This window comes from Cupressus sempervirens, chromosome 11 (assembly GCF_028749045.1).
Source record: "Cupressus sempervirens isolate cs-2001-9-10 chromosome 11, ASM2874904v1, whole genome shotgun sequence".
Classification (NCBI taxonomy): Eukaryota; Viridiplantae; Streptophyta; class Pinopsida; order Cupressales; family Cupressaceae; genus Cupressus; species Cupressus sempervirens.
Genome location: NC_143128.1, coordinates 790,357,337 through 790,374,411, shown reverse-complemented (window position 1 = coordinate 790,374,411; position 17,075 = coordinate 790,357,337). Strand labels below are relative to the sequence as shown.

Genomic DNA, 17,075 nt, shown 5'->3' with positions numbered 1-17,075 from the left:
TAGTTTTCTAAGTGTAATGATTAATCTTTGCCATTTTGATGCTAGTTGGAGTGCATTCTTAGTATCATACATGTTTTGTTCATTTCTTTTGGAACAGTTGACAGTGGGTTAGCAAGAAATATTATAATAGTACTATAAATAGGACTAAAAGAACATGTTATTAGAAACTAGTTTTTAATTTCTTGTTACCATTTTAGACAAGCTTCTTATAGAATGCTACTAGCTTCATTGTTTGTATTCTTCTTTCTTATGCTTCTACAAAATGAAGATAGAGTTCAAGTGTTAGTTTATAGAGGATAGTAAAGAATAGGGTTGAATGATAATTTTACTATCAGGAACTTGATTTTTTAATATATCTAGGTCTGCTAGTTTTGACTTAAATTCATATACTTTACCTTTTTGATGGTGAGCTTAGTCCAACAACAATACCATGTGGAATTGAGGTCGTGGTTTTGGAGTATCTGTGAATGTAGGCAAAGAAAACATAGGATTGTCAGAATGAGTTAGTAGAGGATAGGTTAGAAATCATGGTTTAGTTAGAACAATGAATTTGGTTTTCAAAAGCTAGCTAGAATGAATATAAATTGTGTTATTTGTATTATAGGTCTTCTCTTTGGTAGTTGTACCTTTCTTTTGCTTGCTTCCTTTCTATATAGATTTTTTTAGTAAGGTGTTTTTTCTTGTTAGTGCTTCTTAGTTGGCTACAAAAGAGTACAATAAATATGTTAGATATTGAGTAATTAAGAAATGACATAGAAGGTGATATTTAGAACTAGGTGTGGGAATGATAAATTGATGTAGAAAGTGACAATGCGCTCTTGATACTTAATTGTTGCATGTCTTCTTTGAGGTATTGTTTGGACAAAACCAATCCAAATGATGTATCTTGGGTTGCACTCATGATGATCAGAGAGCCTACAAGTTTGTTGCTTTCTTTGTTAGATTTTGTAGTATGAGAGTGCAAGTGGAATGAGCCATAAGAAAATCATAGACATGCAGTGGGTAGGAAGTTGGCTGATAGAGAGAGAATATTTGGAAAGGAATAAATAAGCTTTAGGTACTTGAAGTGTGTAGTGTGTAGAAGTGCAGGTGAAATCATGGTGCATAGAGGACAAGGTGTTTGTGTCAGGGGATTTTTCAAGGTGCAATGTGATAAGAATGTGCATGTCAAAAATATCCTAGGCAAGTTCATTTTGCGCAATGCATATTTGGTTGTTGATGCAACATGTGGAAATTTTATAAATGCATGGTATCTTGTAACACATGGGTAGATGTTGACTTTGTAGAAAAATCAATGTTGGAGTGTGATGCATGTTGGGTTGCACTCATGATGACTAAGGAGCTATGACAAGCTTGAGGTACTTGAGGTGTGTTGTGTGCAGAGATGAAATTGAACTCATGGTGCACAAAAGACAAGTTATTTGTGTCTGGGCCGTTTTTGAGGTGCATTGTGTCATTCATGAATAGTAGAAAAGTCATAGGCAATTTGCTTTTGCCCTATGCATATGGCAGCTAAAGGATATTCACAATGCTAGCTATTAGAATATCATGATCGATCTAGTATGCTTCGAATCTGTGAACTAGGTCAGTATGGATGAGTAATTGTTTGTCCAAAAGTGATCTATTATTGTACTTAATAAAGGGCATGATTATTCCTCGATCATGTGGAAATTGTATAAATGCATAGTATCTTGTAATACATGGAGACTTTTTTTTACTTTGTAGAGATGTCAATGTTAAAGTCTCCAAGAATGTAGACAAGGCTTTGGGTGGAAACAACTATCATTACTTTGTTAATTACTAGAACAATATCTTTTAGTGTGGTAGTTGGTCTTGCATAGATATTGCAAATGAATATTGTTTGGTTATTTATGAGCAATGAGATGACTAGGGCCTCTACATTGTCAATACTTATTGGTCTAGAGCTCAACACATGAAGTTTTTGATGAATGCAGGTCATTATGTCATGGACTTTGTGGATTTCAAAACAATTGTATTCTGGCAATCAATTATTGACTATTGGTGCCTTTAGATGGGTTTCCTGTAGATAGACAATGGTTGATGACATAAAATTTGTGTCATGTAGAATGTCCTCTAGATGCGGTTGGAAATGGCGAGTATTTAATGTAGCTATTGTAACAAACCTTATATTGTGAAGGGACAAGTGTAGCAGTTGTTAAGTATCCAAGTAGCATTTTTTCTAAGGCATTTCATTTCATGTGTGACTTCTTCTTTCACCTTGAAGTTTTTTGGTGTGGGAGGATTTAGCAAAAATAGTGATGTAATGTTTGTTGTTCACTATAGGGCTGTATATGTGAGGTCGTGGCTATGCACCCTAGAGGGTCAAATGCAAGACCCTACATAGTAAATCCTTGTGCTCTATGAATGTTTCTCTATGAATGGTGCATGTATATGCCAATTGTATAGGGAATTGTTTTCTAGTATTTGTTTTATACATAGAATTTTTCTTCTGGAGCAATTTTGCAAGTCAAAGAATTAGCACCCAGTCGTTGTCTACGTGTGCTTAATGTTTGTCAATTGACAGGCCTAGGATCTACCAATGTATGGGTCATTAAACTCTAGCCAAATAATGTCTAGGTCAGTATCTTGTGTGCATGCTTTGAACTTTCCATCGATTCCATTAACAAGGCCATCCTGTATGTCATAATTGCCACCAAATTTTTTGACATTAATGCCTTGTTTTGATTACATTTTTTTGGCCAAAGGTATAATCTTCTGATGAAGATGCTCTATTGCAATAGAGAAACCATGCTCATCAATTACATTAATTGTAATCAGTTCTCTAGGGAGAGAAGATAAGATTTTTGTGATTGTATGCATTGACATCTTTTCTTCTGTAAAACAAAAATGGGAATGTTGGGTCGATGGGTGGTGGGTGTAAGCATGGTTTATTCAAGTATGCTATGTAATCATTTGTTTGTAATCCATTGCATATTTTGTTTAGGATACTAATAAAGGTGTGGTATTTTTGTCTTACAATTGTATCTAGGTTGTAGCATTTTACACTTAGCTGCTATAAATTGTAAGGTGTTAGGTCATTTTTGTGTGCTAGAGTTTGAAATATTGAGCTGTCGTGTATAGGTACTACTTGGTAGAAGTCACCACAAAAAAATTACATCTAGGCCTCCAAAGTATGTAGTAGGCACTAGCATTATATCACAGTTCATCTTTTATCTATGCGGCGTAGTAGCCTTGCTCTAACCAAGGAGATCTCATCAATGATGATGATTCACAGTTGGCTATAATTTTTTGTTAATATGTCTAATCTCTTAGCACTTATTGGATTGGAAATAGATTTATTGAATGGAATGTGTAATGCAAAATGTAGAGTTGTGCCTCCTAGATTGTAAGCTGCTTTGCCTATGTATGCAAGTAACATTCCCTTGATTTTTTCCAGGTCACCTCCAATTGTGTTGTTGTAAATATGAAGGAGGCCCTGGTATATTACCTTTGCAACAAAGGTCTTGCCAGTACCAACACCTCCTGTTAAGAACAACTATAATGTCTATTTTTTTTCTCAGTAATATGTCATTTTTTATGGCTTGTTGTTCTATGTTAAGCTTTCTTCGGAGGCTATGATATTATGTTTTGTTAATAAAGTATTTTATCAAGCAAGTGTGAGTATGGAGAAAGTTTAAATTGCCTTGTAATCTTGACTACATGGAGCTTAGGGCACATTGTGTCCATATGTGGTTGTAAGTCATACTCTTCTTTTATTGGATAATTCCAAGTCTTCATACAATTTATGTCCTCACTTTTTTCATCTACAATGTCGACATCATTAATAGCATTGTCCATGTTTCCCCATGTCTTGTTTATACTATATGTATACTTTATTTCATTAATTTGTATTATTTTTTCATTGGCAATGAAAGCATCTTCCCATGTGTTGTAGTTATGCTTTAATGTGTTCTCATCGATAGAAAATGGTAGATAAAGCATAAGCCTCTATCTATAGTGGTTTTTAAGATCAACTTCTTTTCTATACCTTATGAATCTTATAATTTGTGGTCTACATCATTGTGTTATTTTCCCTTTTGCTAGTGTGTATTCTACGACAAATTCTGCCAAACAAATAGTGGCCATTGACAAAGGTCATGCAATGTAGTGGTCAATTAAGCTTTTACAAGCAATGTTGTGTGACTCATCTAGTTCTTTGTCCAAAATTTTTTGTGCCTTTAAAATGAATGTGTGATTACCAGCAACAAAAGTGTCTATGAATGTACATTTACACGAGCTATAGTTAAGAGGAAGACCAAGAACAATATGTACAGCTTGTCAAGATGACATTTGTTGCAAGTTTAGCAAGGAATTTCCCAATCTTTTCATCATACTTATAACATCAATATTATATTGTCTATGGTCTATTCGTATCTTGTTGAATGCATTTGTCATTGAGTTATTACCTTTTGTCATATGAGAGCTACAACACACTGCTGCAACATAGGCATTTAGAAAAAAATGGATATTTGTATTTGTTTGCCATAGTTGTGGTATTTGAGGTGCAAAAGAGTTGTTCCAAATATGTGTAGGGTTCCTTTTTCAAAAAATTGTCAATCTTAATAATGTCGATCATATTTCCAAGATATAGGCATCCTCGATTAGATGCAAGGCTTCCAAGAAATTTGTAAAAGACATAGTATTATCAAAGCTTGAAGTTTCTAGGATGCATCTTAGATGTTCAACAAGATGTTTTCTTTTTCTCTTATCTTTACTATAGGGCTCAAGTATTATTTTTCTTTTCATTGGTGGTTGTGGAAAACCGAAGTGACAACACCTCCTTTTTGTTTTTCTACATTTCCTAGTATGATGATGTCTATGTAGTTTGGACATTTGGTCATCTAAGAAATTTGTGTTACATGTTACATATGTGTCCACAAAGTGCTCAATGCTAGCATTAGAGTTGTTTCCAAAGATTGGAGCATTCTTTACCCATAGCATGATATGATCATATTCATTTCTTCGATTTTGAAACTCTACTATTGAAAAATAGTCAATTATTTTTTCAAAGAATGTATCACCAAAAAAAAGCAATTTTTTATTGCATTGATTCATTCTTGTAGTACTGAGTGCAAAAAATTGGGTTAGTATTTATTAGTGTAGAAGAGTCAATGCCATCAAGACTTTGAAGTCCACTTTTTCTAGAGCTTGTATAATGTGTCTGATATAATTGGTTTAGGGTTGTGGTCAATGGAAACTAGTTTGCTCAGTACTAGTGAATGTAATGAAGAATATTGGAGGGCCTAATTGTTGTATCATTTTCAAAAACTTTCTTTTTTAGATGATAAAAATTGTCTAGGGAGTTCCTAATTTTCTTGAAATCCATATAGCCAATATTTGATTGCAAAATCTTCTCAAGATTTGACTTGCATTTGATGTTCTTCGCATTTAGTGTCATACCTACCAATTTACCTTTGCAAATTCTTATCCATATTGATGAGAAAACTTGAGCTATCAGTATTTTGACAGTTTTGAAGAACAAGTTTGTTGTGTGATATACAAAGGCTCGGTTTGAATTCTGTAATTTCCATTGTGCTATTTTTTGGTACAAATTTTTTTTGTCAATGTCTTTGTCATGTGGTTCACCAAAAACTAGTGTAGGAAAGGTCACCTCTTCTGCATGCTCATTCTGGAAGATTCACAATGGTTGTTTACCCTCTACTGGTGCTACCTCTATTACTTTGTCTTGCAAGGAACGAATGGTTCTTGCTTTAGTAAACCCATGGACTAAGGTATTTGTTTCAATTTTTGGAGAACTCTTAACTTCACTGTCGTCATCACTTGACGAGCAGGTATTTTCTGGAATTTTTTTTGGAGAAGGTAGTGATTGGCCTTCCTATTTTATGTTAGTTTGTACATTTTTCATTTTGTATAGTGTTTTTTTGTGTAACTCTCGAAGTGAATTGAAAATGGTCATTGGTCATACTCTTCCTTTTTGGTACACATTTGTATACTATAAATGTCTCATCAATGCAACAACAACAACTATCAATATGTCATTTATTGGACATGGCAATACACTTTGTATTAGATTAATATCAATTGACACTTTCATAATTGTTCCTGTTAAATTGTACTGGGATCTTCTATGTCCAAGCTGCCAAAGTTGTGCAAATGCAATTCGTAATGAAAATAATATCTCTCCTAGTTTTGAAAGCATGGTTGTATGTTTTAGGGGCCTGTTTATTTTGATATTCTTTGGGGCTGCATAGGATGACCTTTTTTATTGTTGTAATTGCCTATTGCAAAACTTGCATATCTTGTCTTTTGGCAAAGTCTTTCTTTGTGGTAGTAATAGAAAATATCTATAACTGTATCTAGTGTAATATCCTTTATACATTTCTTGAAATGAAGTTGTGTGAAAATTACACATATATGTTTTGGTGTCTTGAATTTGTTCTAGGTAAGAGTCAATTGTTGTTTGTGATTTCCTTCTTATGTTTTGTTTTCTTGTGAATGTAATAGTTGCACATATCTGTTGTTTGAATTTGTGCAGTGATTGATGTGGGGTCCTATGTATGGTTATAAGAGGTTGGATTAATCTATCTACTTGCATGTTGGCTTTTTCGGTAAAGCCTTTATCCAATATTTTTTCTACTAGTGTGGATGAAGTATCATGCATAGGCCAATTATCTCAGATGCTTTGCTAAATATTGTGCATATTGACCCTTTGAGTTGTTTTCTTCAATGTTGTGGTAGACAAATGATGGGTTCTTTGAGAACTTTTTAGTATAGGCTCTATTCCTTGTACCCTATAGCGTGTATGCATATCATTGACTTTGTGAAGCATTATATTGAATACTTTTGATGGTTTCTCACACTTGTAATGTTCTTGGATGCAGCAATATCAATTGTTGACTAGGTTTTTATCTTTACTTGCAAGATATAAGAAAGGCATTCAAAATAGAAATCAACTCCTTCAATCCTACTTTTCTCATATGGGGATCTGATTTGCACAATGTATGTTTCCCAATGTGCAATGCCACAACTCATACTAAGATCATATTGGATACATATTTGTTTGCATTCTAATGTTGTTTTGTCCTTTCCCAAAATAATATTACAGAATGATTGTTCCATGTATCATCGAAGACTATGACTATCAAACTCGCCGTTTGTCAAAATGGCAATTGCATTGAAAAGACTATCCCACAATCTAATATTGAAGATGCATCTATACAAAATGCATACTAGGAAGCTTAAGAGGCCTTTAGAGAAGGATTGGTACATGTACGAGGAATGTGAGCATTTGTAGACAAGGTAGTACCTTAGGGAGAGAGAAATTGGTGTTTGTGTATTGAGTGCATGTGCACTAAAGCACATACACACTATGAAAACCTAAATTCAAAAATTCTTTAAATAGCATGTACACACTATTGAGTGCACACGCTTTTAAAGATTTGGATTCTACCAAGCCTAAGGCTTGGTTTTTCCTTGGGGATCCAACTTAAAGGTTTGGAGTCTCTAAAATGGTCTGAGATGTGTTTTGCTGCAAACATACAAAAAATGATTGATTTTTCTTGTGTGCTCTCCTTCAAGTTTCCTCATGGTTAAGCATCGATAAAATTAGGTTACATGACATTATAGGTTTCTATATTAGTTATATAACCATATAATTTATTTTTTGTTTGAACTATTTCAAGCTTGTCAACTATAATTTCTTTTGAATGTATGTCCATTTCTTGTCAAAAACCAATGTGTACTGATTGGGCTATAGATTTTAGCCCTTTCATCAAATTTTGCAACAACTTAGTTTTTTAGAAACTAGACTCCATTCTACATACTTTGAAAAAAAGAACTTTTGATTTTAGATTAGTTTTCAATCATTTCTAGGGGGGAGCACACATATATTTCACATTTTTGGGATGTGTCCAGTTAAAAAATTCATAAAAAAATACACATTATAAAATTACCTAAAAAATTTGGGATAAACTACATAGTGTTACGTAAATTTTGACTAGAGCGATTAACAAATTTCAAAAAAAAGTAAAAATTTAGGGGGGCTACACTTTGTGCTGTGTTATATATATTTTTAGAATAAACAATACCACTTTTGTGGCCCCCTTTTTTGAGGACCTAAAACTAAACCATTTTGGAAAAAAATTAGTAGTTTAGAAACTAGATTCAATGGACTACTACTTTTGTTTTTGTCATATCTTAAAATTTTGAGCATAACTATCTTCAAATTCTTGTCGAAGTTTAGAAATTGTTGATTTTAGGAAAAATGTGGCCACTTACCTTTTGGCACCACAACTTGGTGCACTTACCCTATTAATGGTTCAAAGCGTCCATGTAGATGGTCTTAGTTGTGGAATAAAATGGAATATGCATGCCTCTCTAAACCATTATTGAAGTGAAAGTGCTTTGAGTTTCATGTTGAGGACCAGACACACACTTGTATATTTAGCCATTTGGAGAGCCACTTAATACATAAAATGTCCCCCCAAAGGCTGCCCTCATTAGAACTTGTTTTAGATGTTGCTGACAAATGCATTCATCGTATGTATGTATCAACATTAGTAAGGCCATGCAATTCGTACAAGGTATGCGGGTCTAGTTCATAATTATAAGAAAGTAGACCCTTGATATCATTATTGTCAAGACAATAGAGGAAATGGTCTATGGTACCATTGTATATTTTTGTTGAGTTGTATCGCATATGGAATAAGATCTGAAAAGAGTGAAAAAAGAAATCGCCCACATTGTATGTAAATGATTTGAGCCTAAACATGTTAAATTATCGTAGAAGACTTTATCAATTATTAATTGTACCATATCTCTATATGTAGGTTTATAGTTTTCTGCATCTATCACATGCTTCTGTGATTTTTTTTGTCATCGCACTAATTTCAGTTTTCCCATGATATGCACAAAGCCTGACAATAGACAGAACAAATTCAGTCATTGTATTATTGATGCTTTATTTATTGTATTATCATGTTGCCCATAGGTTGGAATACTAGGTGAGAAGCTTATAATAGTTTGAATGAAGATATGATTTCTTGTCATTAGTCAATGTCTCAAAAGCATTTGTCAATTGATGCATACAATAAGTGCATAGAAGGAAAAGCTTGATTAAATGGCTTGTAGAGATGTAGGTGCAGTCATGGGCATGATGTCTTAGGAAATGACATGAGATACTATGTAAAAATTATTTTGTATGAAGGAACTTAATACAATAGTCTAGATGAATCAAAGTGTTGCATCATTTCCCGATGCAGTTGTAGTGAACAATATAGGAGAATCCCACTAGATTGAAAAGGAGAGTAGGCATATTCTTGCACTCATCATGATGCAGTAATTTGACATGATTTAAAATCCAAGTCTAATAACACGTAACATGACTTAAAATCCAACTGTTTATTAATGATTAAAAGCATAAAATAGAACTATAATAAAACACAAATAACAACATGTCATTCAACTTTTGAAGAATTAATGTTAAAACCATCAACTCACAATGGATATAGAAGTGAACTTCAATATTTAACAAAGTAGAAGCTAGTGATTAGAAGTAAATGACTCTAACACTACTTGAGAAAACTAAATCATTGACAATATTTGCAAAGATGCCAAGACTACCAAGATTGTAAATATCAAGATGAACTTAAGATTATTAAATAGAGACACACCCAACTTAAGCTTGGAATTGTAAGCTAGTAAATTTGAGGGAAAAAGCCACTCATTATATGCCAAAGCTACATAATTTGTTTTAAACATAGTTTAAATAAATCAAACATTGCAAGTCCTCATTAGGCAGAAGCCAAAGGATACAATTCTCAGTTGAGCATTACCAGTTATATCTAGGGCAAAAATAGAGTAATTTCATCTTGTTAATAGTAATTTTTTTAATGATTGGTATAACAATTTACTTTGAATAGACATGTATAGAAAACTATTCTAAACTACTACCATTAATATAGGGGAAACCCGTACGACTTATTAAAAGAGAGGCTATCACAAGAATATTAGAAACTGGTAATGAGAGACCCTAATTTTTTTAGAATGGATTAGGGGTTTTTTTGCATTTTCAATTTTGTGAATCATTGCTCTTTTAAAAAACATATTACTCACTTTTTTAGTGGGAGATTTCTTGAAACCTATTACAGTCTCCCTACTTGAAGACTACAACAATCGTAGGGTGCTCTGAAATCATTGAAGAAGGGAAAATTTCATCAGTCCAAGTTGCTACTTTTTAGTTATCATAGGTTCTTAGATTTATGCCATAGAGGGCTTGGTGGACAAAAAATAGCATATTAAGATGTGCCCGAGAAAATATAGGGTCATTTGCAAGCTCAAAAATAGCTAAAATGTGGAAACCTGCAACAAAACTATACCTCTAATAGATTCAATTGCCAACTCATAATAGACACAAAGGCATAGGGGTATGTAGCAACTAGAACAATTTAATAATGCATTACTAAAAACCCTAGACAAAAATTTTGCCTAAAGAAAAGTAAAGCTCCAAAACCCATTGTAGAGTGATATGACGTTTGACATTTGATGCCATACCTAGCAAGGAAAATAATGATCTAGTCCTTGTGAGTTGCAGTTGGAAGATCTTGGAGAACCGTTGAAAGAATCTGGAGAGCCTTCGTCTGTGGAAAATAACAAACAACAATAATGAAGACATTCTTTTATTTTGCTTTAATGCCTTTTGGCCTAAATCTACAAGCACTTTGCATGAGGGGAAACCATGCAATAAGCCATTTGGCAATTACAACTAGGAGCTAGATGGCTGCGAAGAAAAGCTTCTGTGAAAGAAATCCATTGAATTGGGGGATTTTTGATGGGGGAACTTTGAGGGTTGCACCTTTTTTATGAATTGAAACCTTCACACGCACTCAAAACTTACTTGAGGAAGAGGACATGTCTAAAATTGGACAGAGATGGGTTAAAAGCATGCAAGTCTTGCTTAGGTACATTGCAAATTGGCATTTTCAGAGCAGTAATGATGAGATGTGATTGGTAGAAACTAAAAAACTTTAATAACAAATTAAGAAAAACCCTAGGCAATAGTTGCGCCATGCAATGACAAGAATTGAAAAAGAGACTCTAGAGGGATACATGGTGATGTAGACTATCATTTTTTAAATTAAACTGCATTATTATAAAGTAAATCTAAAAAAATTGATTTAATCTATGTAGATGCACTCTCCAATGTGTCGATATGTAATTGGTCCATCTATAATGTGTTTGTATGTAATCAATCTAATGTATAATCCGTTTGATTGTAAGACACATCACAAGTTCTCAATTTTAGTGAAACATAATGAGAAAATAGTTTCCCTTCCAAAATGTTCACTTCTTCACATTTATCATGCATTGTCTATCCTTTTTGTTTCAATCAACCACATTAGTTACATGTCCTTGTCCATTTACTCAGGTGTCATAAAACACAATTTCATTGTATTGATCCATTGATGTTTTACAACCTTGCACTATCCTTCACCCACATTCCATTTCCTACATACATCATCTAGAGTATTTGTTATATTAGATGCTAATACATGTTTAGCTATGAAAGTTGATATGTACCAACCCATTCCAATGCCAGTTTGTGTTCCTTGCAACGCTTGATGATAGTGTGTTGTTCATTCTTCTTTAACTTCATAGCCTTTTTCTCTAGTAAGGTAAAGACATCAACTCTTTGCTTCAAGATACCTTTAATGATTTATTATTGTTATTCCCTATTCACTACCTTCTTAAATATTTCCTCTTCTATGTTTTTTTTCAAGTTTTATATGCAAGATACAATTTTCTACTATTGATGGGTTTATAAAGACCTAGTAATTGGTATTCAACCCAAGTAAGCTTTAGTTACACAAATAGGAAAACACCATATGCATTATTTGTGGATGCTTATTAGTCTCTACTACCTAAGGCAAGGAATAATGTTTTCAACTCTCTTTTGGAAATAGTTTTAACCTTGGAAATAATGAAATTGTAAAACATTCAAGCACTATTATATGGTTCTTTCATTTTTATCTATTAAAATCTATTTTTGAGTTAAATTTTTTAATTTTATCATTGGTCGAGTTATGTTTCTTGGGCAATCTTTTTATTTTTCTCCTTAAAAATAGGTAGAAAAAAGGAGCTTGGTGAGGTCTAGCAAAGTGAGTAAAGGTGGCATCTGGCAAAGACATGAGTGCTCCACATATCCACACCGTCCATTGTGGCATTCTCCAAAATAGTTAAGGTGACCTAACAATACTTCCACATTTTACATGCAGGCGTTAAACTCAATCTACTTTTTCGATTTTATGCTCTTGAGCCTACATTCAAGTAGCCACAAATGGAAAAGGGAGGGAAGATCTTGCAACCAAATCCAACTAGAGATATCATGATATTGGACCCTCAATGCAAACAACATCAGGTTCTATGTAGATAAATGCAAATCTATAACATATTCTGTGTAGTCTAATGTCAGATTGAAACAAACCGAGCTGTACAAATAACACATATTGAATAGAACTATGTAAGAACGTTTTGCACACCTTATAGCCTTGAAAGGTCTTTCATGCTAGTAAGATCTTGTTTTCAGTGTTGATGAGGAATTCATTTTTGTGAACATATTATTGTAGGCAAGCTAACAATAGTTCTGTTATCTCTGTGGCTAGTTCCTTTCAACTTATTTGAAAGCAACATCTTTTTCTTTGCAACAAAGACTTACCATTTAGACATCCATCCTCATTGGCATTGGCTTTATTCATTTTCATTTGTATAGGACTTCTTCAATCATAATCATGAGTTTTATGCTATGATTGAGTCTATTTTTTCTCTACTTTAAACTTTTTGAAAGCTTGATTCTTTTTATTTGTGTCCCAAAGTTTTCAATTCTACTAGTAAACTAAGAATTCCTTTGAAGAGCATTAAAATGCTCTCTTGTTTGTTGTTTTCTTAAAATTGGGTCTTTATGCTCATTGAGTTTTAATTTCAAATTTTATGTTGGCCAAGATATTCAAATTTCCTTATGGACGGGTTTTAGTTTGAAAATTATTGAAAGGGTGAAATAATAGCTTTTCCTTATTTCTTGAAATTATTTCAATAAGCCGCTGAATTTTTATACTTGAGCTATTTTAATACCTAAGCTTATATATTTTCCATCAGGTTCTTTTGGGATTAGGCTTGAATGATTCTTAAAGGTTTATAACCTTAAATAGCAATAATAGGTACACTTTTCTTTAATAGAAGAACTAAAAATAAATTATAAATCATTTTCCATTGTTATGCTGACACAAGATCAAGTTAAAAATTGAATTCCACAAATTTGTGACATTTCAATTTACCCTAAGTTTTTTCAAAATAAATCTTCTATCACCCATTACTAGAAATTTTTATATTGACCATTTGTGTAATTCGAGGACTTATTTTTCATATGATATATGCAAAGATTATGTAGGAACAACATCTACGGTAGGAAAATAATGAGCTGACATTAGTTGCAGGTAATCCATGCCAATTGTTTATGTTGGCATTATTAGCATGTTGTACGTGTTATGATTGGCTAAATTCTAAACTCTATTCATGCTTGAACAAAGTGCTATGATTCATTTGTGACTTCTTGGCTAGACACTCCATTTATACTTCAACAAAGCATGAAGAAAATCATGGCATTCTTGAGCGTCTAATCTCCAAAAATTTCCTATACTCTAAACTCTATTCATGCTTTAACAAATCATGATTCATCTATGACTTCTTGACTACCCAACCACCTTTATTCTGGACTCTAGGCCTTTACGTACTCCTCCATAGATGCTTCTTTTATAATGTCAATTCTAGTCCTCGACTTGACCAAATCAAAAGTCTCTCCTCCACCCTACCTGAAGGCAAGGACTCCAGCTATGTGCATCTCTTGTTTAAGTTACACTTTTTATTTTCTTTTAAATTGTCTCATTTTTGTAATCCATAACATGAAGGTTGTATTCTTTTTTAGGTGCTTTTTTTAGGAGTGTTTCTATGGTTTGTATGGTTTTAGGTAACACAAAGGTTATTATGTTTTTCATGCATTTCTTTAATGAATATTTTTGACATTGTCTACCTTCAAAGTTGATAAGCATTACAGTGTTTATGAACACTACCAAAATTTGCATTCACCTATTACTTGCCCTAATAATTTAACCTTAGCTACATCTTTCATTGAATGCATTATCAAAATGAGATTTGAAAGGTGTTTTACTCATCAATAATATTGTGGAATTGTTAATTTAATATAAATGTGAAATAGAATTTTAAACATTTATTGTTTGTAAATGAGGTAATTGTTCAGTTAAGCATATCAAGATACATGGTGTAAACACCTTTTTATGTAATTTCCAAAGGTAGAAAGCAATGTGACAATAAAAAACCAAGAAACTAGGTGCAATACAAGAGTTGAAGCATCAACAGATAGAAGGTGGCATGGTTGTGTCATCTCAAATAAAACTTGCAAGTTTTCAAAAAGACCTTTAAACATTGAAGCAGAGATACCTTGAGCTCTAGAAAAGACATCCAAATAATAGATTACCACCTTAAAAATCAATGTTGCCTTAAACTATAGATATCACATGATTTACCACTTTATAAGATTTTCTATATATATATAACATAAAAGCTACAAACTATCTCAGTCATACCAATGATATATACATTCACTCGTAGTAAATTTCAGTATACAATTATTTTTAAGTTATAGTAAATTTGACGACCCATTTACGATTGCATTTAAGAAATAGTAAATTTCGATCCTTTGGAAGCTCACATGAATAAGTAAAAGACTATTTAAAAGCATTTTTTCATCCTTTGGCGGCCCCAAGGAAACATGATTAGGCAATAAATTGGGCAGTTTTAAAGCTTTTTCGTAACCAAAGGTTTCACTCCCTCGGTTGAGGGAAGGAATATAAATATCATATTGCTTTTAGAATCATATCATATTGCATTGTGTTTTGGAAGGTATGTTAGAATAAACCATGGACAGAAATAAAAACGACATGCAAATATAACCAATAACAGAAAATAATAGATCACACAGAAATGAACACAAGGCACCAAGATTTAACGTGGTTCACCCAATCCCTGGGCTATGTCCACCAAACAACAACTTCAATCTTATTACAATCCAGTGATTACAACCTTATTACAATCCGTAATCCCTTATAGCTCAATACTGCCGCAAGAACCAATTTCGCACCACAATATAATGAAAAAAAAAATACTTAACCCTAAACCCTTTTATACAAGTATTTTATGTTGTTTTAGGGTTACAACATGTCGGCCATATGTCGGCCATAACTTTAGTGGCAAATCTACGAATAGCGAATATTACCAAAATTTTTTTTACTAATAGCGTATCGTACCAAAAAAATTTCCGGGACGATGCCCCGAACCCCACTATTAATAAAGTATGTACAGTACTTTCCAGATCAGTCACCATAATCGAACATACGGTACGCAGACTGAGAGGTCGACATTAAGAAAGCACGTCCATGGGGTGAAGTGATTTCCTTGTCTTTTCCTTGCGATATATTTAGAAGCTATGTTAAGAAAAAGAATCAGTCGGGAAAACAGGCCGCGTTATCAGATGCTGAATATAGTGAGGCCGGTATTGCCTCTGCTTTCTTGCGATCTTCGTCAAAATTCTGAAGATCATCGCGCTTTCTGTTATCATTAGTTTGATTTCCACGAAGGATCCGAGAAAACCCTGAGAAACTTCCTCATGGTGAACACGGTTTCAGCTATCTCTATAACCACTTGGGCTTCCTCACTTTTTTCTTCATATTGTTCGAGTTGTTTTTATCTTACGGTTCGCTGTATATTTTATAAGGAAATAGTGAATGGATAGAGTCGCGTTCGAGGTTGTGATCATCTCTGCCCAAGATCTGAAATGTGTGACGAGTTTTGGAAGGCCAATGCGAACATACGCGGTTGTAAGCAGCGATTCCACCACAGAATTAAAGTGTACGGGGACAGACAGAGAGGGTGGCAGCTATCCCACCTGGAATGATAAGTTTCATATGACGGTCAGCAAGAGTTATCTGCAGCAGAAGGGTTCTTCTCTCTCGGTACAAATATACTGCAAAAGCATGATGGGAAGGAAGATGAGAGTGGGCAGCGCTCGGGTGCCCTACGCCGACATTTTGGAGGGATTCGCCAAGCCCGATTCAATCCATTTTCTGAGCTATCGGATTAGAAGGCCGAATGGGAGGCCTCGAGGAACACTCGATTTGTCACTCAGATTTCTGGAGAAGATGGATGTTTGCAGACCTCGAGCTGAGATGAAGATTCCGTCTTTTCCTTCCAAGGCGAGAATAAATGCAATCTCCAGCGGTGACCGCAATTCGCCGCCACTTCAGCGGGCTGCGGGTAACAATGGGTGTGCAATTGGCATTCCTGTTTCGCACATTTCGTATGGCAATCCATACCCCTACTGATTTTTACCAAATAAAATTTCGACGTGTACTAATTCCAATGGCGTAGTCATTGGCGGCGGCGCCCACAAATCTGCTTCAATTTCTGAGAAAATTTTGGTGGCCGCGCCCATAGATCTATTCTCCTCTCTTGTATTGCATGATCTTGGCGGATCGTGGAGTCGTAATAATCAGTAATAAAAAGTTAGATTATCAATTTATTTTATATAAACAAGGGGTGCATGCCTCGATGTTTACACGGATAGAAATTTGAAATATATTTTTGGAGGGACAAAGCAATTCAAGGAATATTCTTACATTGAAGCTTGCATGACTAATGGAAATCAATAAATTTATATATCATAGTAAGGAAAAAACTAGTGCTATTTTGAGATTACATCAGCAGATAAATGCTACTATTAGTTTGTTCCAAATAATTACATCTATTAATGTAAAAACTTTTTGTGATTATGTATTAATCACTAATAAAAAGTTAGATTATCAATTTTTTTAATATAAACAAAAGGGGCATGTGCCGAAGTCCTTGCCTTTAATGTGATGGATTTTAGGTAGGATTTGAGCCAATGTGCACAAGGACAATAGAAATTTGAAATATTTTTTTGGAGGGACAAAGCAATTCAATAAATACTCTTACATTGAAGCTTGCAT

General features: G+C 33.7%; 1 protein-coding gene across 1 annotated transcript; it reads left to right on the top strand.

Annotated features, from left to right (window-relative positions):
• Positions 1–15,791: 15,791 nt before the first annotated feature.
• Positions 15,792–16,627, top strand: LOC149531967 (BON1-associated protein 2-like). The gene has a single exon (XM_089810544.1). It carries the CDS (start codon positions 15,834–15,836, stop codon positions 16,428–16,430), a length of 597 nt encoding a protein of 198 aa, XP_089666670.1. The 5' UTR covers positions 15,792–15,833; the 3' UTR covers positions 16,431–16,627.
• The last annotated feature ends 448 nt before the right edge of the window (positions 16,628–17,075 follow it).

Coding starts and splice junctions, on each gene's coding strand:
- LOC149531967 (XM_089810544.1), top strand. CDS start 15,834: ATGGATAGAGTCGCGTTCGAGGTTGTGATCATCTCTGCCCAAGATCTG.